Here is a 22,013-nt window from a genome sequence, read left to right as displayed (position 1 = left end):
TTTCCCTATAAATAAACATGATAATTTGATTATAATACGCTAAAAAATGGTAAGGAAATGGGTATTGGGAAACATGAGATTAATTTCCAAAAGATGAAACGAATATTATAAAAGAAAAAAAAAATGGGGACTTTCAGTGTTCTCTCTTTGAGAACACCGGTGTTCTTAGTTTATCAGTTGTCAAATCTATATTAAATCTAATAAAAAATAAAATTAGATTAAAAAAAATAATACAGATTTGATGGCTGATAAGTAGAGAACACCAGTGTTCTAAAAAAGAGAAAACACTAGAGAAATTTCCAAAAAAAATATGTTTTTTAAGATAGGGTATTTTTCAATGCGCAACCAGTGCCATTTGTTTTGAACGGTAAGGTTTCTACTAGCTTCTGTCAATTATATATAGTCCGCTCTTACTGATAGTTTCAATTTTTTAACTGTTGAATCTTATCAAAATTATATCAGATTGAAAAAGTTTATAAAATAAATAAATTTTGATATAGATTTAATAATTAAAAAATAACAAATTTTCGGTAATTCATTTCTCCGAACTTTTTTCTAGTTTGTAAACAATTGGGATGGGATATAGTCCTAAAACTCTCTCTCCGAAATGCATGTACCATGAAGTGAAAACTTAACTTGAATAGAGTTATTAGTATGAAGCCAAGATTGAAATTTCACTTCCATGTGCAGTTCATAAAAGTGGTCACAATAAGCATCAATTTATGCATTCGGATTGATTTCTCACAAAATGTGTGAATGCATAATCCCCACATCTCAGTAGGGGTGAGGAGTGACTCACGTTGGCTGGCCTGTCTACAAGAATGTGGTTGGGGAATTTAAAAAAGACAAAAAGCTGTTTGTAATGATCCTGAATTGTGGGAACTGTCTTGCTGTTCCGTAATTTGTCGGTTTGTCAAGTCATAAATTCATAGGGACCAATTAGAAAGAGAAAAGAAAATGTGTGTTTCAATCTACAAGATTTTTCTCCTTTCTCTCCTCTCTGGACACCGTCAGGCGTCAAGATTGCAAAATAGCTAGGATGTTTGGTAGAGGGATTCGTTCCCTGATTTGAATCATGATTCATAGTTCGTTACAGTATTTTCTCTCACAAAAAATTCACGTAAATCAAAAATAGTTCGAATCACATAATTTGAATCCTCCAACCAAACATAAGCGTCTTCGACAACTTGCACAAAGTTCCAAAATGGTCACCTCCTTGCCGCCAAGTGAATGGCCATATTTACGGTGGTTAAGGGCTCGTTCTTTTAGAAGAAAATTTTAAAAAAATTTAAATTTGAATTATAATTTTATTTAAATTTATATATATTTTTTGTAAAATTTGAATTTAAATTTGAGTTTTAACTTAAGTTTATGATTAAAATTTGATGGGTTGTTCTTTTGCAATAAAACTCATAAAAAATTTAGACTCGAGTTACAATTTTATTTAAGTTTATGTTCTTATATAAAATTTAAGTTTGAACTCGAATTTGAACTTAGGTTTGGGGTTAAATTCGAGCTCAAGTTTTTCATTCAACTCGAGTTCATAAACTCGAACTCAAGTTAATGAACATTATTTTTTCTATTCTTAAAAATGCAATAACTTTTTCATTTTAATTCTGATTGAAATGATTTTTTTTTCTATGCATTCACAACGAAAAGACGAGTAAAACCCCATCCATATACCATATTAAAATTTTTCATCACCATTGAGTTTTTATTAAAATATTATATAAATATAAATTTAAGTTTTGACTTACCCAAACAAAAACTCAAAATGATTCTCAATTCAAATCATAACTCAAATGTGCACATCCAAACAAAAACTCTAGTTACAACTTCAACTCAAGTTATAATTCAAACTCAACTCAGATCATCACTCAAGTCACTCTAACTCAAAAATGCAAAAGAACAACCCCTGAGTTTAAATTCACCCTTCAACTCAAGTTCATAAATTCAAACTCAAGTTAATGAATAATATTTTTTCTATTCTTAAAAACGTTATAACTTTTTCGTTTTAATTCTGATTGAGATGATTTTTTTTCTATGTGTTCATAACGAAGAGACGAATAAAATCTCACCCATATACCCTATTAAAAATTTTCACCACCATTGAGTTTTTATTAAAATACTATCTAAATATAAACAAGTTTTGACCCACCCAAACACAAACTCAAATAAATTCTCAATTCAAATCATAACTTAAATGTGCACATTCAAACACAAACTCAAGTTACAACTTCAACTTAAGTTATAACTCAAATTCAATTCAAGATCTATACTCAAATCACTATAACTCAAAAATACAACCGAACAAGTTCTAAGACTTAAGAGCTTTTTTAATAGAGGGGTTTGAAGTGATTCAAACAATATTTTCTTTTATAAAAGTTTATACTTAAAAAGTTATGTTATGTAGTTTTCTTTACAAAAATTTAAATTATAATTCAAATCATTTTATTTGAACCCATAAACTAAAAAAACCCTAAGTAATTTGTAGACTCGTTTAGAAAGTGTATAAACTGAGTGAATTAAACTATAATTTAAATTTTAGAAAGTGTATAAAGTGAGTGAATTAAACTATAAATTAAATTTTATGTGAAAAAACATAATAACAGAACCTTTTTAATTATTATTACTATTTTTTTTTTTTTTTTGTGTGTGGAGAAAACAAGCTATTTGAACCTAAACTATGACGGTTTGAACCTAAAGTATGGTTTGAACCTATACTCTAAACACTGTCTTAGTGACTACCATTAACGGAGGGCCAATTGGCCCCATTACATTTGGAAAGAAATAGTAATAATATTTTGTCCTTTTTTTTTTTTGCTTTTGTTATGTACTCTCTCTATCTCTCTCTTTCTTTTTTTCTTTCATTTCAAACTTGATACAAAATATATAAAAATTTTCATTTACACGTTTAGTTATTACTTTTAGGCATTCTTTATTACGAGACTACTAAAAAAAGAAATCCGCCGGTGGAGTACTATTTTTTTTAATTCTAGATTAATTTTCTAACGGTTAGATCTGCAGCAGGAGTAACTTTATGTGGTATGCTGTAAATTTTTAATACGAACCTACACAGTTTTGTCCGTTTAAAAACTAATCCAGTAGTAAAAATGCAGGTTCCACTAGCGTTTTTTTAGGGTTTCATCGTAAATGTTGCATTACTTTTAACTATACTTTCCACGAACTCCGACGACTTTTGACGTCATTGGCCAATCCGATTGGTCAATGATCACTCAGTAATTGAATTTGGGCACCATTAATTGTGGTAATTAGAAAAGTTACTTAAATAGTAAATTTTTTATCAGATTATCATCATTGGTGTCTCCTGAATTGCCCCCATTACATTTGGAGAGATAGTAATAATATTTTGTCCTTTTTTTTCTTTTGTTATGTACTCTCTCCACCTTTCTCTTTCTTTCTTTCTTTCATTTCAAACTTGATACAAAATGTATAAAAATTTTCATTTACTCGTTTAGTTATTACTTTTAGGCATTCTTTATCACGAGACCACTAAAAAAAGAAATTCACCGGTGGAGCACTATTTTTTTTAATTCTAGATTAATTTTCTAACGGTTAGATCTTTAGCAGGAGTAATTTTATGTGGCATGCTGTAAATTTTTAATACGGACCTGCACAGTTCTGACTGTTTAAAAACTAATCCAATAGTAAAAATGCAAGTTCCACTAGCATTTTTTTAGGGTTTCATCGTAAAGGTTGCATTACTTTTAACTATACTTTCCACCAACTCCGACGACTTTCGACGTCATTGTCCAATCCGATTGGTCAATGATCAATTAGTAATTGAATTTGGGCACCATTAATTGTAGTAACTAGAAAAGTTACTTAAATAGTAAATTTTTTATTAGATTATCATAATTGGTGTCTCCTGAATTGGCCCCATTACATTTGGAAAGATAGTAATAATATTTTGTCCTTTTTTTCTTTTGTTATGTACTCTCTCCACATCTCTCTTTCTTTCTTTCATTTCAAACTTGATACTAAATGTATAAAAATTTTCATTTACTCATTTAGTTATTACTTTTAGGCATTTTTTATCACGAGACCACTAAAAAAAGAAATCCACCGGTGGAGCACTATTTTGTTTTAATTCTAGATTAATTTTTCAACGGTTAGATCTGCAGCAGGAGTAATTTTATGTGGCATGCTATAAATTTTTAATACAGACCTGCACAGTTCTGACCGTTTAAAAACTAATCCAATAGTAAAAATGCAGGTTCCACTAGCATTTTTTTAGGGTTTCATCGTAAAGGTTGCATTACTTTTAACTATACTTACCAACTCCGACGACTTCCGACGTCATTGGCCAATCCGATTGGTCAATGATCACTCAATAATTGAATTTGGGCACCGTTAATTGTGGTAACTAGAAAAGTTACTTAAATAGTAATTTTTTATTAGATTATCATCATTGGTGTCTCCTGAATTGGCCTCATTACATTTGGAGAGATAGTAATAATATTTTGTCCTTTTTTTTTCTTTTGTTATGTACTCTCTCTTTCTTTCTTTCATTTCAAACTTGATACAAAATGTATAAAAATTTTCATTTACACGTTTAGTTATTACTTTTAGGCATTCTTTATCACGAGACCACTAAAAAAAAGAAATCCGCCGGTGGAACACTGTTTTTTTTAATTATAGATTAATTTTCTAACGGTTATATCTGCAGCAGGAGTAATTTTATGTGGATGCTGTAAATTTTTAATACGGACCTGCACAGTTCTGACCGTTTAAAAACTAATCTAATGGTAAAAATGCAGTTTCTACTAGCTTTTTTTTTTTAGGGTTTCATGCATTACTTTTAACTATACTTTCCACCAACTCTGACGAATTTTGACGTCGTTGGCCAATCCGATTGGTCAATGATCACTCAATAATTGAATTTGGGCATCGTTAATTGTGGTAACTAGAAAAGTTACTTAAATAGTAAATTTTTTATTAGATTATCATCATTGGTGCCTTCTGAATTTTGGGTCATTTTCAGTTTGTCTCCAAATTTTAGAGTGCGTTTGGTAAATAGATCCAGAATCATGATTTTGGATCTTGATTCATAATCAGTGTTTGTTTACAGTGATTCTGAACTATGATTCTGAATCCTGATTCAGAATCAGTGTTTGGTTTAAATGATTCTGAATCATGATTCAGAATCTGATGTGATGTTTTAAACTAGTCTAAATCATGATTCTAAAACTACTCCCCTCTTGATTCAAGGTGATTCAAATCCCTGATTCTGAATCATAATTTCATAATCGTGATTTGAACTCAAAATCATAAATCATGGTTCTGGTTCTAAAATCGTGATTAGAAAAAATCACCATGATTTGAATCCTCATACCAAACGAACCCTTAAAAACTCTTATTTTACTTTCTGAATTTGAATTATCCCTACTTAACTTTTTTTATTGGAATTTCTGTTAAAAATAGATTAAAAAAAAGAGTAATATAGTAATGTAGTCTTTCTGTTTGAATATTTTTAAAAGCAAACAGATAAAAACTATATGACCGTACTTAATCTTTTTTTTCATGATATGATTTTAATAAAAATTCTTAAAAAAGACATAAATAGGGTTAATCTAAAATTTAAGAGGCAAAGTGATCAAAAGACTAGAGGCATATATATATGGAAAATTTTCATGAGTTCATATGAAACGTGAGATTCAACCTCACGAAGTCACTGTCAATCTTTTTATAATTTCTCCCACATGAGACCTTTAAATGATTTAATGCCACAAACTAAGGCAAAATTTGCGGCTTGCCATCACTAATCATTTTTTCGTACGATTATCCCTTACTTTATTGGCAGACGACAATACTCGTGTTCAGTTTTAAAGTTTGACGAGATTGACATTCTAAAGATATTTTTTCTAATCATTAGAATTCAAAGTGTTTTTTTTTTAAAGGAAATTTAGAATTCAAAGTTGAACATATATATTATATTATGTATAGAGGTATTGGCCATTTTATTCTAATAGATGATGTATTTTCATGCAAAGTCTATCATGACTGCATCAATCAAACCAATTATTATAGAGGATTAAATTACCGATAAAGATTAGTCCATTTTCTTAATTTAAAGAAATCGGGATTCTTTAGGTTTTTCAATTAATTAAGCATCATAAAAATGGATTATTTTTAGACGGGTCTTCTTAATAAATATCTTTTAAAAGTGCATGAGCTACAATTTTTACCATTTACTCTTGAATCATAACATTTTTAGTCAAAATAATTTTACTAATAAAAAATTATTTATTAAAAATAAAAAATAAAAATCCTGACTCATACAATTTTAAGAGTAAATTCTCTATTTTTTCTTTTTAGACTTATAAAAAATAAGATAATGTAACACCCCACGTTAGCAATGAACACGTCCATATCTAGTTTTTGACAAGTTGAAGTTTTTGGTCTTTGGGAGTGTTAGGAAAGATCACATGATTCTTGGCTAACAATATACCTACCACTTGGTGGTTGTGGCTCCTTCTACGAAAATACAGGTTTTTGTAATGTTGTTTATATAGCAGCCTAACTTTGACCTTTTAGTCATGAAGACTAGTCAAATTAAAAACAAAAAAAAGTTAAGGTATCAGTTAAGGACATTTTTTTAATCCAATATATGATTGAACAATAAGTTAAATACCTTATAACTCTTTTTTCTTTTCCTTATTATTTGCGTGTTTGGTTCTATTATTGCTTCTTTGTGTCTACTTATCTCCCTCTCAGCAAATATACAAGGCCTACAATTGAATTTAATTCAAGCTTTATTTTATGTTAAAAATATTAAGGTCCCGTTCATTTCACCGATTCGAATTTAAAATTTGAGTCTGTTACAGTACAAAATTCTCGGAAATAGTCACATCTGACTTTTTTACTACAGTAAAAAAACTCTCATATAAAATCACATCTCAACTCGAATCAGCGAATTAAACAAAACAGACCTTAAGGTTTCAATATATTTTGTAATTGAGCAGTGATTTGATTGAGTTTTGATACGGAGAGACAGGAGATAATTGAAAAGTACTTTGGAAGAAGATATGCATATAAATGTAAAAATTAAAAAGTTTTATTTGGGGCAGAGCACAAACCGTCACGGACGTAATTTAACTCCATCACTACAAATGAACTTTTTTTTTTTTTTTTTTTTGTATTTTTATGTCGACATTAGAGTTAATTTTTAACTCAATCACATTCCCTTTTGGCACATATATATAATTTAGTTCTTACACGATATGAGTGTACAAATTAAAAGTTGGCATTGCATCCCTGGTATATCAATTAATTTAGAGATGTACTTCAGATTCTCTTTTTTTTTTTTTTTTCCTGAATAATGTTGTTTCAGAAATTGATTTCACATGGTTGGAAATTCCAATGTCAATACAGATTAAATTAATTTTAGTATTTTTTTTTTTTAAATGGAATCATTCTCAATTGGTGCAAAGCCAAATGACATCATAATTTTGTTCAGCATTCTGGTAACGTTACGCTATTAATGCAGTATAAGAGTGAGATTTAATGGTTACATTTGATTTTTTTTTCCTATACTTAACACCGATTTATTTGAATTGTCGTATTATGTTTGAATACACCACTCTAATTTTGTTAAGCGGTTCGGTGATACTTAGTTGTTAATGTAGTATATATTTAACGGTAAATTATGAAGGTTATAGTTCACTTTAGGAGAGATTTTCTGGTACGCCTGATGTACCGATAGACTAAGTTTTTTTAACTGTTAAATCTGCATACTTTTTAATTTTTACGTGATTTTATACAAATTTAACGGACAGAAAACTTAACCTACCGGTATGTTGGTGTATTAGAAAATATCCTTTTAATTTAGTACACTGATCTTTATGAGTTGGTGAAAAAAAATAATTTTGCGCTTTTAATTAATAATGTTTCAATTTGAATTCTTACCAGGTACTTTTCTTGTGAAGGATGTACTATTTTGTCATCCCTGATACAATTCGTAAGGGATAAACTTTAATACTAGAAGTTCACAGATGCAGAAAAAAAAAAAAAAAAAACATAAATGAACTCATAGACATATTTCTGAAAGTTGTTATATTGCATAAGTTGCAACTCTAAAGTGTTTTTTTTTTTTAAATAAATAATGGAGTGGGGATTTTATTTATTTTATATTATTACAAAAATAGTGACTGCAATCTAAAGTTTTTTTTTTTTTTTTTTTTCCAGATAATGGAAAGGGGAATTTTTTTTTTTTTTTTTCTTTTTCCAGAACAAAATAATCTATAAAGGGAGGAATAACGGTAACAGTTAGATATCTTGACATTGGTTACCCACTCATTCTATATCTCTCAATGAATATTATCCATCAAGATTAATCTAAACGGTTAGAAACTAATGTTGAAGTTTACACTCTTGAAAAATAATAAAATGCATGATAGATCATAGAACTATCAAGTTTTCAATATCAAAAGTTTTTAGGTTGTTAAACGTTGTTCAAGTTAAAATTAGATCAAAATAAAAACAATATGTCTATATGTACCAACGTGCGAAGCTACAAAGGAATGATCATTTTTTTTTTTTTTGTCAATGGTGGGGTAGGTTATTTGTCGTCCATTGTCAACGTGATGTTTAGGTGTTTAAGCGAGATTTGTGGCTTCAAAAGTTATTGGACCAATGTTGTTTCAGATTCTCTTTTTTTTTTTCTTCTTGAATAATGTTGTTTCAGAAATTGATTTCACATGGTTGGAATTCCAATGTCAATACAGATACGTTTGGTTCATGGATTAAAATTACGTGATTAAAATTATTTTCGATTTACGTGTATTTTTTGTGAGAGAAAACACTGTAACGAACCATGAACCATGATTCAAATCATGATTTGAATCCTCCAACTAAACATCCATGTGTTAGTATTTTTTTTTAATTTAAAAATCGAATCATTCTGAATTAGTGCAAAGCCAAATGACATTGTAATTTTGTTCAGCACTCTGGTAACATTATGCTATTAATGTAGTATAAGAGTGAGGTTTAATGGTTACATTTGATTTTTTTTTCTGTACTTAAAAAAAAGATTTATTTGAATTGTCGTATAATGTTTGAATACACCACCTTAATTTAGTTAAACGGTTCGGTGATACTAGTTGTTAATGTAGTATAGATCTAGCTGTAAATTATAAAAGTTATAGTTTACTTTAGGGGAGATTTTCTGGTACAGTTGATATACAGGTAGGTCAAATTTTTTTAACCGTTAGATCTACATACTTTTTAATTTTTACATAATTTTATTCATATTTAATTGATAAAAAACCTGCCGTATTAATATGTTAGCGTACAAAAAAAAATCATTTTAATTTAGTACACTGATCTTTATGAGTTGGTGAAAAATAATAATTTTGCACTTTTAATAATGTTTCAAGTACTTTTCTTGTGAAGAATGTACTATTTTGTCATTTAATACTAGAAGTGTGAAAGATGCAGAAAAAAAAAAAACCATAAATGAACTCATAGACATCTTTCTGAAAGTTGTTATATTGCATAAGTTGCAATGTTTTGTTTTTAAATAAAAAAAATTATTGGAATGGGGAATTTATTAATTTTATATTATTACAAAAATAGTGGCTGCAATCTAACGTTTTTTTTTTTTTTTTCCAGATAATGGAAAGGGGAATTTTTTTTTTCTTTTCCTTAGCACCTTAAACAACATGCCACTTTCCCTCTGACCAAGATGTTTCATTCTTTTCTTTTTTTCTTTTTTCAGAACAAAATAATCTATAAAGGGAGGAATAACGGTAACGGCTGGATATCTTGACATTAGTTATCCACTCATTCTATACCCCTCGATGAATATTATCCATCAAAATTAATCTAAACGGTTAGAAACTAATTGAAGTTTACACTCTTCAAAAATAAAATGCATGATAGATCATAGAACTATCATATGTATGAAAAAGTTTTCAATATCTATCATCATAAAATTTATTGTCAACTAATGTCCTTTGACCTTGTGGGTTCCCCTCTTAGAGAAAACTCTCGCTTATTTTTACATTAATATTGGGATTTAGATTCTCTGTCTAATTTTTAGTGTCTTAAATAATGTCCAACTGATTAAATCACACCACATCATCTCATGATAAGTACAAAAAAATTAGTTAAAAAGTAATTTAAATTTTTTTTACATGATGTACCATAATATGATTGGTTAGACATCAATTAAAACACCAAAATTAGACCCCTAGTCCAATTGAATCCACTCAACATTTTCACCAACAATTATTTTTATTCTTATTTTCTTACTACTTTTTTTTTTCTTACTTGACCTAGCTCCTAAAGCTTCTTAAATGCAAAATTTACATATAATTTTATGGAATTTAAGATTATGCCCTAAAGAATTTTTCGGCAGTGTACTTGTAGCTATTATTTCAAAGTTGAAGCACCAATTAAACAAGAGTATACCTATACTACTATTAATTTCATAATTCTAAAAAACTACACTACTCCTTAATAAGCTAATATATATATTTTTCAGGACTTAAAGTTTACTTAAACTCCATTTTAGATTCAGTTGATTTGACAGGAGAAAAGATATAAAAACATATTAAAAGATTGTAAGAATAAAGGAAGAAGAAAAAGATAATTGTGCTGCTATTTTAGTTCAAAATTTTAATTTAATTCTTACCCCATAAAACCGTCCCTAGTTCCTTGACGGTTCTAATTAACTTATTATCTACGTAAGTACGTATCTTTGCATCAGTGTTTTAATCACATTTTCTTTAAATATTCTCACATGATTTAAGAAGGTTGAGACTAAAATATATACAATATGCATTAATAATCCATCTTTGCCAATAATATATAAATATATATATATATATATATATATATATATTGGTTATAATGTGGGCACATGGCTTACTTATTTACACATCACTCTCTTTAATAGATTGATCATTGTAGATAATAAGTACAATTTCTTTAAAGAAGAAGAAAATGTCATTTATTTGTTTTTGCTAGGAACTGATCTTTCCAGGTCTATTATTGTATATTTGGAATAAAGTCAAAGGCTTTACTTTTTTTCTTCTTATTTTATTTTTTTTTCTCCTATTTGAGTGTGCATGTGGCTGGCAAATCACATTGTTGTCATGAAAAATGAAAACTGAATTAAACTTAGTTCATTAAATTAGTATAATATTATTATTGGAAATAAAGCCAAAGACGTTATTCTTTTTTTTTTATTGTTATTGTTATAAAGACATTTTATTTCTTTATTTAGTATGGCTTGCAAATCATATTATTGTCATGACATTAAATTAAAACTTAGAGAACGAGTCACAAACTTACAACTGTCCATGCTTCTAATTTTCCCTCCGTAATTATTTTTCAACTTTTTTTTTTTCATTATTTATATATTTCCTTGCACAAATCAATGACGTGGAGAAAGAAACGGCACATGCAAAATGCATGGTTGGCTGTCGTTTTGGTAGGTGGAATGTATGGCTTGGAAATACCGAAATAGGTCCTACAATTTGGCTACTTGGTGTATGGAAGACTGCACACATAATTGCTATCAAAATCCCATTGATTGAGACCTCATGAAAAAAAAAAAAAAAAATGTGCTTGTTATCTGTGTATTAATATGCTTGGAAATAGAGCTAAAAAACTTGGTTTTGGATTTGACGCTGATCCAAAATCATCCAAATCATATGAGAGTAGATGGATCTAACCTATATCGTTTTGGTCATAAAATAATGGTCAATGAAAGATATTAATATAATATATATATATATATATATATGTAGATTTTCATTGTAGGGCTTTGAAAAAATAAAATAGAAGTAGGTCTATATTTTTAAAAATTATATTTATCTTTATATAAAAAAAGACTTTCTCTAATAGGATTAGAAAAGATGAAGTATCGATAATTTCCTACTTTCAATCTTCTATTTAGAAACTGTTTATTCTGCATATTTTTTCAATTTAATATGATTTTGACCAAATTCAACGGTCAGAAATTGGCCTCTTCTTACCAAAAAAAAAAAAAAGTCTCAAAAAGAGAGTTTCTCTTCTACATACTTTTTCATTTCTATCTGATTTTTATGATATTTGACGGTTAGAAACCTGCACTACCAAAATCAGAGGCCGTTCTAAAATGAACACAGACACACACAGATAGAACCGAGTCCATTGCTCTTTCTTTCTTTATTCAATATATTCAGAGATCGCACTTGCTACTATTGGTCAATCTTGTCATATTTCTCGTTTCGAAAATAGAGTAGCTCACTTGTTGGCTAATCTGGTTTTAGTGCTCTGATTTTACTTGGGGTATTGAGTTTGTTCTGTGTTTTTTAGCCTTCGTTGTTTTGGTTGATTTATAAGCTAAGTAATTTTATATTACATCTTTCCCCTCAATATGTGTATATATGGTTACGTTTCCATTGATATTTACCATTAAATAAAGAAATTTTATAACGTGGTGTGATAATAATATAATTTTATTAATTATCATAATCTTTTTTAATTAATTATTTAATTTATTACAATATTTGAATTAATATCTTACGGTTAAAATAACTATACCAAATAAATAATAGAAGAACTATTAAAACCACCCACACATATATAGACCCACATTTTGTTTTTGTATGACGTTAGTGGTAGTTTCCATATATGGCTTCACATATATAGACCCACATTTTATTAATGGTAATTTTTATATATTTATTCTTACCTACCCTTGTAGCTTAGGAAAAATGAGCGGAGGGTTGGTGGGAGGAGGAACTCATGCCTTCACTCAAACAAAGCTAAATTTATTTTATTAATTTGAGTTTTCAATTTCAGTTTTATTACAGTTAAAAGTTCTCATAAAAAATCACATTTAACTTTTCTGCTACAATAAAAAGTTCTCACATAAAATCACATCTTAACTCAAATTAAAAACTCAAATCCGCGAATTGAACGAGGCCTCAATCATTTCCTCTACTCCACCTCCACCTCTCCTAATAATTCCTTTTATCCTCCCTTTTCTCTGTCTTTGAGCAAATTAATCATGTTGTTCTTATCCCATTCATGGAAATGACTAGTCAAAATCAAAACTATTTGACAATTAGTTCATTAGGGATAAACAAGACTTTTCACTATATGCTTTTGAAGTAATTAATTTAATCTTTTCATAATATATATAATTGAATCACTTAGACTATATACATTTTTTTTTTAAGGACTTAGACTATAGACTTTGAATTGACGGTCGTTGTTGAAATTTGGATGGTCAATAAACGTAGGTAATACTGGCATACTATATGGTATGATATATAAGACCCTTCAACTTTTTTTTTTATCACTTAATGAACTGCCCCAAATTTTTTTTTTCCTTTTTGTTTTCATCAGTTTGTTAAGAAATTGAAAGTATTAATTTTTGGTGCCGACAATTTAGTATTTCTTATTCGCATCATATACGAAGAAGTAGAACTCCTTAATTTGCTTAGAGTACTATATTGGACACATACAATACACACATACATTTGTGTGTGTGTGTGTATCTATACGTGTGTGTATACAGACAAAAGAAATAAACGTTAGATGAATCAAACAAAGGCCATGATAAAATGGCAACTACTCTGGCCACTAAGAAGCAAAAATTCATGGCTGAAGGTGTTGGGGATGGGAAGAGCACTATTCAACATATCCTTTTCTCAACATCATCACAACCATAGATTTCTACTTGCTGTATATAAATATACATAATTTATTAACAAAAAGAAAAATCATGATGTAATTAAATCATAAAATTCGGATAAGGTTTTGTTGTCACCTAACACTCACACGATCTCAGTTTTGCATAACATGACACTCCAATTAACCAACAACCCCATTTCATTGCTTAACGTCCAGTTGCATCACTATATAATAATGTAAGAAAATAATAAAATAGTAATATTATAGCGATGCATTATGTCTTATATGAATTATGAATGCAATGTTTGTTTTAAGAATTCATTCCTGGTTCTGAATCATGGTTATTGATTCTCTACAGTGTTTTTTTCTCACAAAAAATTTAAATTTCAAAAATCAGAATAATGAATCATGATTCTGAACCTATAAACTAAACGTCCCAGAAACCAAGATGGTCTTTTTTAAATACAAATAAGGAAAGAATCTTATCTACACAAGTTCTAGTTTTGGGTGCCATATTTCCTGATCTGTCTCAAATACTATTAACACACACGCACATAATTATATTTAAGAAATCAATACTAGTCACCTGGTGAAATAAAAACAAGGGAATATTTTGGCCTTGCGAATTTTAGGGTTTATAAAATAATTAGCCAAAATGTGCTGATATTTTAATAGAAGGTCGGCGTTATTTTCAAAATTTAGAATTGCACGCCAAAGGAGACCTTTTAGGTAGAGCTGAATTGTCATTATTGAAACCAACCGTGACAAATTAGTTATCTTCTAAGATCATATATCATGAAACCGTAAGCAGAATATGAGCATTCAAATGAGCTGATAGTTAGAGAAGTATATAATATACATATGCTTTGATAAATAAATATATATAGAGACGAGTTTTCAATAATAATGTTACCTTTAAATATAAGAGTTTGATGACATGACGTGATAAAAATATAATATCATTAATTGTCATTAATTTTTTTTATTAACTATTCAATTTATTAGAATCATCAGATTAATGTTAAAATAATAATAAATATTAGAGTAATCATTAAAATCACACCCTACATATAGCTAGGAGACCCAACAAATTGCCTTGCAGAAAAATCATGCATAGCTAAAAATGGAAATATTTTCATGTACTTTTTACTGATGCGTACTTTGGATTGGTAACTTTCACAGCAAATTCTAGCTCAAAATCACCAAAAAGGTACATCATGACCTTAGCACACGATGGTAATAAAGAGAGGATCCACACATAATGAATGTGTAACAACCTATATAGTAAAGTACACGCTAAATATAAAGTTGTCACATGACAGAATCTAAGTAAAGTTCTACATATATTGCCATTTATATATAATGTTGTCATAAACTAACGAAATCACCTTACTACTAATGCTCTAATTAAAAAAGCAATATTTTTCCCAAAGCCCACAATTATATTGTGATTTTCAAAAGGGAATATAGCTAGCTACAATCGTATTCTAGTAATTTAAGTTATAGCATTTATACGTATGGAAATTTGCTATATATGACGACACATGCAAGAGCGGAGCCAGAAAATTAAATTAAGAAGGAGTAAATTAAATATATATAAATATATAGTATATATATATATAATGAGCTGTAACGGCCGTCTACCTTAAAAAAAAATACACATAGCTGTAAATTAAAAAGGAGTGAATTACGGATATATAATTTTGATTTTTAAACGAGGGTAGATATATATATATGTATGTATTTCAAGATTTTAAAAGGGTAAATTACGTATTTTAAAAAATACACACAAAACTTAAAAAAAAAAAGAGATGTAACGGCCGTCTACACTTAAAAAAAAAAAAAAGTATAGCTCTGCTCCTGAACACAAAACATGATATTCTTGTGATCATTTTTCCAGTCAGTAGTCCATTGGAAATATATACTTTATATGCAATTATCACGTTCATTAGTTTTCATTTCCCTATCCCCTGTCAAATTATGATGGACAACTTTTTTTTTTTTAATTTTAATTGCCATTATTGGGTTTTTTTTTAGTACTCAAAGCATACGTGTGTAAATAAAAAATCCAAAGATTGAGGGATATGTAAATAATATATAATGTCGTCCAATCAACATTGAGGGGGGAATATACCCCCATATATATTCACACACTTTTAACTACGCGTACGTCTACACCCCAAATAGGAGAGAAATTAAAATTAAAAAAAAAAAAAAAAAAACTGTTTGGGTCATCGTAGACAACGTATTTAGAGATGCCTGGTGGTCTCTTTCATTAAAAACAGAAAATTCAGAGGGTCGAAATTCTCCACTAGGACCACCTCACGGTAAGAGAGTAGTTTAACCTTAAGATTTAAATTGGACGGCGCTTATGATAGAGTGCGACAGTACAGTGCAATCACTTAATTTTGAAGAATCCAAATTTCAATACAATACTAGCCGTCGAATGTGACGAATGGCCCTGTGAGGAGCCGTCGAATGTGACGAATGACTCTGTGAGATTTATGGTGAGCGTGAACAAAGCTAAATAAGGTTTAATGGACGCTTAAACCCTTACTCAACTAATTTTTTTCTTAAAAATATATGTATATAAATATGCTCATACTCTCTATGAAACATTAAAATTTAATCTTAAAATCTTATTATTATTATTATTATTATTAATAACCCCATTGATTGAAGTTTATGGCTTCATATAACATTAATACTTAATCTTATATTCTTACTATTATTGTTTTAATTATTAACCCCATTGATAGAAGTTTATGGCTTCATATATATATATATATCATTAAGATTTAATCTTATATTCTTATCATTGTTTTAATTATTAATCTCATTGATAGAAGTTTATGGCTTCATATATAACTGATAATGAGGGAATGCACCCACCATAAAATGCCACTTCTTTCCCCTCTTTAAAAAAAAAAAAAAAAGAAAAAGAAAAAGAAAAGTGACATGCCACTTGAATATTATTAGTCACTATCTCTTCCTTGTCAGTTTTCCGCACATGGCGCAATGTGAAAAATATTGGGAATAAAAAAAATAAAGAAAAAAGGAATAGTCCTTACCCTCCCCATCAAAACACAAGCTTTTTTCTTCACCAAACTTTATTACCGCACGAGTAATTTGATTAATTTTGACCAAAAAAAAGTCACGTCACTTCAATTACTTGCATCAAAACACAATCTTACCTGCTTGTTGGTTGGCGGATCCAAAGAAATTAAGTGGATACCCTCGGACCACAAATTTTCAGAGTTTTCACACCAATCAATATATTACACGTTTCTAAGTACCACTAAGAGCATTTTTATGATCTACATGTGACACCAAAAAAAAAAAAAAAAAAAAAAATCCCAACGTACCCCGCTACTTACTTTTACCGTCAAATATTCATCAAGTTTCCGTCCATTTACTTACATTTTCAAAAAAAAAAAAAAAAAAAAAGGAACTTTACATCAATTAGTTAAAAGTTACGGTGAGGGTTAATGTTAGTTTTCCACATGTATGGAATATTTGACTATTAGGTTAGTATTAACTATTAAGGCCTCGTTTATTTTGTTGATTCGAGTTTAGAATTTGAGTTTTATTACAGTAAAAAGCTCTCAGAAACAGTCATATCTAACTTTTTTGCTACAGTAAAAAGTTCTCATATAAAATCACATCTCATCTCAAATTACAAACTCAAATCAACGAAATGAACAAGATCTAAGTAATGGCATTTAAGAAATTTTGTTTTTGCCCTTGCAATCCCCACCAACCATGCATTTCATTTCACCCCCTCTCTCTCTCCTCTCTCTCTCCTAGCTCCTTCCCACCATGCACCCCAGCAGCCACGCAGCCAAATCACAGCCGTTGATCTTTTTCTCTGACATCGTACGACCATTATTTATTTTCAACCAACCCACCCTTGTGGCTACTCTCTCTTCCTCTTCTCTTGTGCTCACCTACCAAACCCCCCCAAAAGCCATAGAGCCATCATCTTTGACAACCCCCAACACTCTCTCCTCCTTATTTAAACCCCCACCATTCTCCTTCCACTTCCCAGGAAATCCTTACTACCCATAAAGACCTTTGATTTCCTCTCTCTAAACTCTCTCTCTCTCTCTCTAGCTCCAACATCTCCATATATATATACACACACAACTCTTAAAGCCCTTCCCACACAAATGGAGACGGTTGTGAGCAAGCAAAACGGGCACGTACAAAACGGCGTGTCGCTCGAGGGAATCTGTACGAGCAACGGCAACAATGGGGGCGTCGTTTCCGGCGACGCGCTGAACTGGGGAGCGGCAGCGGAGGCGATGAAGGGGAGCCACTTGGAGGAGGTGAAGAGGATGGTGGAGGAGTACCGTAAGCCGGCGGTGAACCTCGGAGGGGAGACTTTGACGATATCGCAGGTGGCGGCGATCGCCTCGCACGACTGCGGCGTCAAGGTGGAGCTGTCGGAGGCCGCCCGGGAAGGCGTCAAGGCCAGCAGTGATTGGGTTATGGAGAGCATGAGCAAGGGCACTGACAGCTATGGTGTCACCACTGGCTTTGGCGCCACCTCCCACAGGAGGACCAAGCAAGGCGGTGCTCTTCAAAAGGAGCTCATTAGGTATTTACTATTTTCTTTCTTTTTTTCTGCCTTTTCTTCTTCCCAGAATGATAATACGTTGCACGGCACATAACTCACAATAATAATATAAACCAACCGTGTTTAATACTCATGAAAGTCATGAGTACGCAACTATTTCACAGAGTTTTTATTGGTTGCGGTGGTGGACACAATTTTTCAGCCTTTTCTTCTTCTTTTTTTTTTTCTTGAATGATAATATGTTGGTCGGCACCACAACTGACGATAATAATAAGTAAAAACCAACCGTGTTTAATGCTCGTGAAAGTCATGAGTACGCAATTATTTTACAGAGTTTTTATTAGTTGTGGTGTTGAACACAATTTTAGAATAACATTACAACTCACAAACCTCATGTAAAGATTTACTTTTGGTGGATGGAGAAATTTTCAGAACTAACACAACCTCTCTGTGTCTTTTTAAATGATTGACATGTGTGTTGTGAAAACAAATTAATATTGTACTTCAATAACTACAGAGATCGATGTGTCTCTTAGTTTTTTTTTTTTTTTTTTTTTTTTTTTTTTTTTTTTTTTTCCTTTTAAGGTGCAAAGACTCCAAGTATTTTCAAGTACGGATTTTTTATATTGTCGTTTTCCTATGTAAGATATGTGAAATTCCAGTAAAAACATAATTATAAATATAAGGACGTTTCTTTGAAAATAATTTCGATTTATATATTTTCTAAGGAAGGTTTAGTTGTTCATTTTAGGGCACTATTATAATGATTGGTGAAATCGAGTAGGTCAATTAAGTATAAGGATTTGCAGCCTGGCACTGTCGTTTTTGGAAAGAAGATATAAAAAACCGACACCATAGATGTTTCTAAATTAAAAAAAAAAAAAAAAACTTCAGGTGATTTTCAACATTAATGCTAAGCTTTTTAAGAGATCTAACAAGTTTGGACAATATTGATGATATATATTATCCAATGGAAGTTGGATATTGTTCAAAGCAGGCAAAAAAATAAAAAAACAAAAACAAACCCAACATTTCATATATAGTATTATTTCTCGTCTTGGTTTTTAGGTTTTTTGGTAATTTAGTTAGATATTATATGAAATCTTTGTCAACTAACCTTGGGTCCACTAGTGTTTTTAACTTTTCAATTTTGGGTGTGTCATAAACATTTTTCTAAATCTTGTACGTTTTATTTTATTTTATCCCTTTACGTAGATAGTGGTTATATTTTATAATCATTTAAGTAAAGATAAACTTTTCATTTAGAGAAAAAGAGGAGAATACATAGTCTCAATTAAGTTTGTTATGCCCACCTACCACACCACCACAATTATTATCGTCTCTTCTATAGTTAGCAATTATTTCTTGAGACAAGCACGTGCCCTATATTAAATGGTCACATTTATTTTCACCATTTTACCTTCTATCATTATTACTTTTTTTTTTTTTGAAGGATCAACCATTATTATTTTTTCAATTGTTACAAATTTACAATTACTAATTTTCGTTTCTTTTTCTATTTTGGTTTGTTTCACTTTCAGATTCTTGAATGCTGGAATATTTGGCAATGGAACAGAATCATGTCACACACTGCCCCACACAGCAACAAGATCAGCCCTATTGGTTAGGATCAACACCCTCCTCCAAGGCTACTCAGGCATTAGATTTGAGATTTTGGAGGCCATGACAAAGCTTCTCAACAGCAATGTCACCCCGTGCTTGCCGTTGCGCGGCACAGTTACCGCCTCGGGGGACCTTGTCCCATTGTCCTACATCGCAGGGTTGCTCACCGGCAGGCCTAATTCGAAGGCTGTGGGCCCCAACGGGGAATCCCTTACCGCCACCCAAGCCTTTAAGGTCGCGGGGATCAACTCGGGGTTCTTTGAGCTGCAGCCAAAAGAAGGCCTTGCTTTGGTCAATGGTACCGCTGTTGGCTCAGGCTTGGCCTCCATGGTGCTTTTCGATGCCAACATTCTTTCCGTGTTGTCGGAGATCTTGTCGGCCATTTTCGCGGAAGTCATGCAGGGTAAGCCCGAGTTCACCGACCACTTGACGCACAAGTTGAAGCACCACCCTGGTCAAATTGAGGCTGCAGCCATTATGGAACACATTTTGGATGGCAGCTCTTACATGAAGGCTGCAAAGTTGCATGAGATTGACCCTCTTCAGAAGCCAAAAAAAGACCGCTATGCTCTTAGGACATCACCACAATGGCTTGGACCCCAAATTGAAGTGATCAGATTCTCAACCAAGTCCATTGAGAGGGAGATCAACTCGGTGAACGACAACCCGTTGATTGACGTCTCGAGGAACAAGGCCTTGCACGGCGGCAACTTCCAAGGGACCCCAATTGGAGTTTCCATGGACAACACACGTTTGGCCATTGCCTCAATTGGGAAGCTCATGTTTGCACAATTCTCTGAGCTTGTCAATGACTTTTACAACAATGGATTGCCTTCGAACCTCTCCGGTGGTAGGAACCCGAGCTTGGATTATGGCTTTAAAGGCGCTGAGATTGCCATGGCTTCTTATTGCTCTGAGCTCCAATCCCTTGCCAACCCTGTCACTAGCCATGTCCAAAGCGCTGAGCAACACAACCAAGATGTGAACTCTTTGGGATTGATCTCTTCGCGCAAAACCGCGGAGTCAATTGACATTCTCAAGCTCATGTCCACCACATTCTTGGTGGGTCTATGCCAAGCCATTGACTTGAGGCACTTGGAGGAGAATTTGAAGCACACGGTTAAGAACACCGTGAGCCAAGTGGTGAAGAGAGTGCTAACAACTGGCGTAAACGGAGAGCTTAACCCGTCGAGGTTCTGCGAGAAGGATCTCCTCAAAGTGGTGGACAGGGAATATGTCTATACCTACATTGATGACCCCTGCAGTGCTACCTACCCGTTGATGCAAACATTGAGGCAAGTACTCGTCGAGCACGCGCTGACAAACGGTGAAAGCGAGAAGAACACGAGCACCTCAATCTTCCAAAAGATTGCAGCCTTTGAGGAGGAGCTGAAATCCCTTTTGCCTAAGGAGGTGGAGAGCGCAAGGATCGCTTATGAGAACGGGAACGCCGCGATTTCGAACAAGATCACCGAGTGCCGGTCTTACCCCTTGTACAAGTTTGTGAGGGAGGAGTTGGGGACTAGTTTGCTAACAGGTGAGAAAGTTAGATCACCAGGGGAGGAATTTGACAAGGTTTATACTGCCATGTGCCAAGGCAAGCTTATTGATCCAATGTTGGAGTGCCTTAGTGGCTGGAATGGTGAACCTCTTCCAATCTGTTAGTGTTGTTTTTTTTTTATTCCTTTTTTTCTTTTGGGGCTGAATTTGAATGTTGGTCTTAATCATATTTGTATGTGTTCTTAAAAATGTTGATGGAGATTGTCAACAAAGTGTGTGACTCATGAAGTGTTGTAAAACCAATCTTTTGTTCTTTGCGATCTCTTGTAATTTTTCCCCTTTTTTTCCAATGTATGAAATAGCCTTCAGTTCCACAACGACTAATATATGTTTATACATTGAAACTAAACTTTGGACTTGATTGGCCCCGCTAGAGAGCTACTTTTCCGGTCACATTTAAAGTGAAAAAAGATGAAAGGAAGAATTTCCTTTTGAAGGAGAGGCGCGCTGCGGTAAATGTAACATTTTTTGTATGGATTTATAAATTTTTAGCATAAAATAGTAACATTAAAATAAGTTTACTTTAATATGTGAGTAGAGTACATTTTATTAATTGTTATACATGATAAACAAAATGAGTGTTACACAAATAGTATAA

General features: G+C 31.5%; 2 protein-coding genes across 2 annotated transcripts in view; both read left to right on the top strand.

The window, feature by feature from the left end:
• The first annotated feature begins 17,627 nt into the window (after positions 1-17,627).
• LOC21407115 (phenylalanine ammonia-lyase 1) lies at positions 17,628-21,735 on the top strand. The gene is made up of 2 exons (XM_010109218.2): positions 17,628-18,253; positions 19,774-21,735. Exons 1-2 carry the CDS (start codon positions 17,823-17,825, stop codon positions 21,518-21,520), a joined length of 2,178 nt encoding a protein of 725 aa, XP_010107520.1. The 5' UTR covers positions 17,628-17,822; the 3' UTR covers positions 21,521-21,735.
• LOC21407114 (phenylalanine ammonia-lyase) overlaps positions 21,604-22,013 on the top strand; it is a 4,662-nt gene continuing 4,252 nt past the window's right edge. Inside the window, exon 1 of the mRNA XM_010109217.2 lies at positions 21,604-21,629. Coding sequence (XP_010107519.2) covers positions 21,604-21,629 — 26 coding nt within the window. The remainder of the gene's footprint in view (positions 21,630-22,013) is intronic.

The sequence above is a fragment of the Morus notabilis genome, unplaced genomic scaffold, assembly GCF_000414095.1.
Source record: "Morus notabilis unplaced genomic scaffold, ASM41409v2 Scaffold342, whole genome shotgun sequence".
Classification (NCBI taxonomy): Eukaryota; Viridiplantae; Streptophyta; class Magnoliopsida; order Rosales; family Moraceae; genus Morus; species Morus notabilis.
The sequence above is the reverse complement of the archived record's forward strand: the minus strand, read 5'-3'. Positions and strand labels throughout refer to the sequence as shown.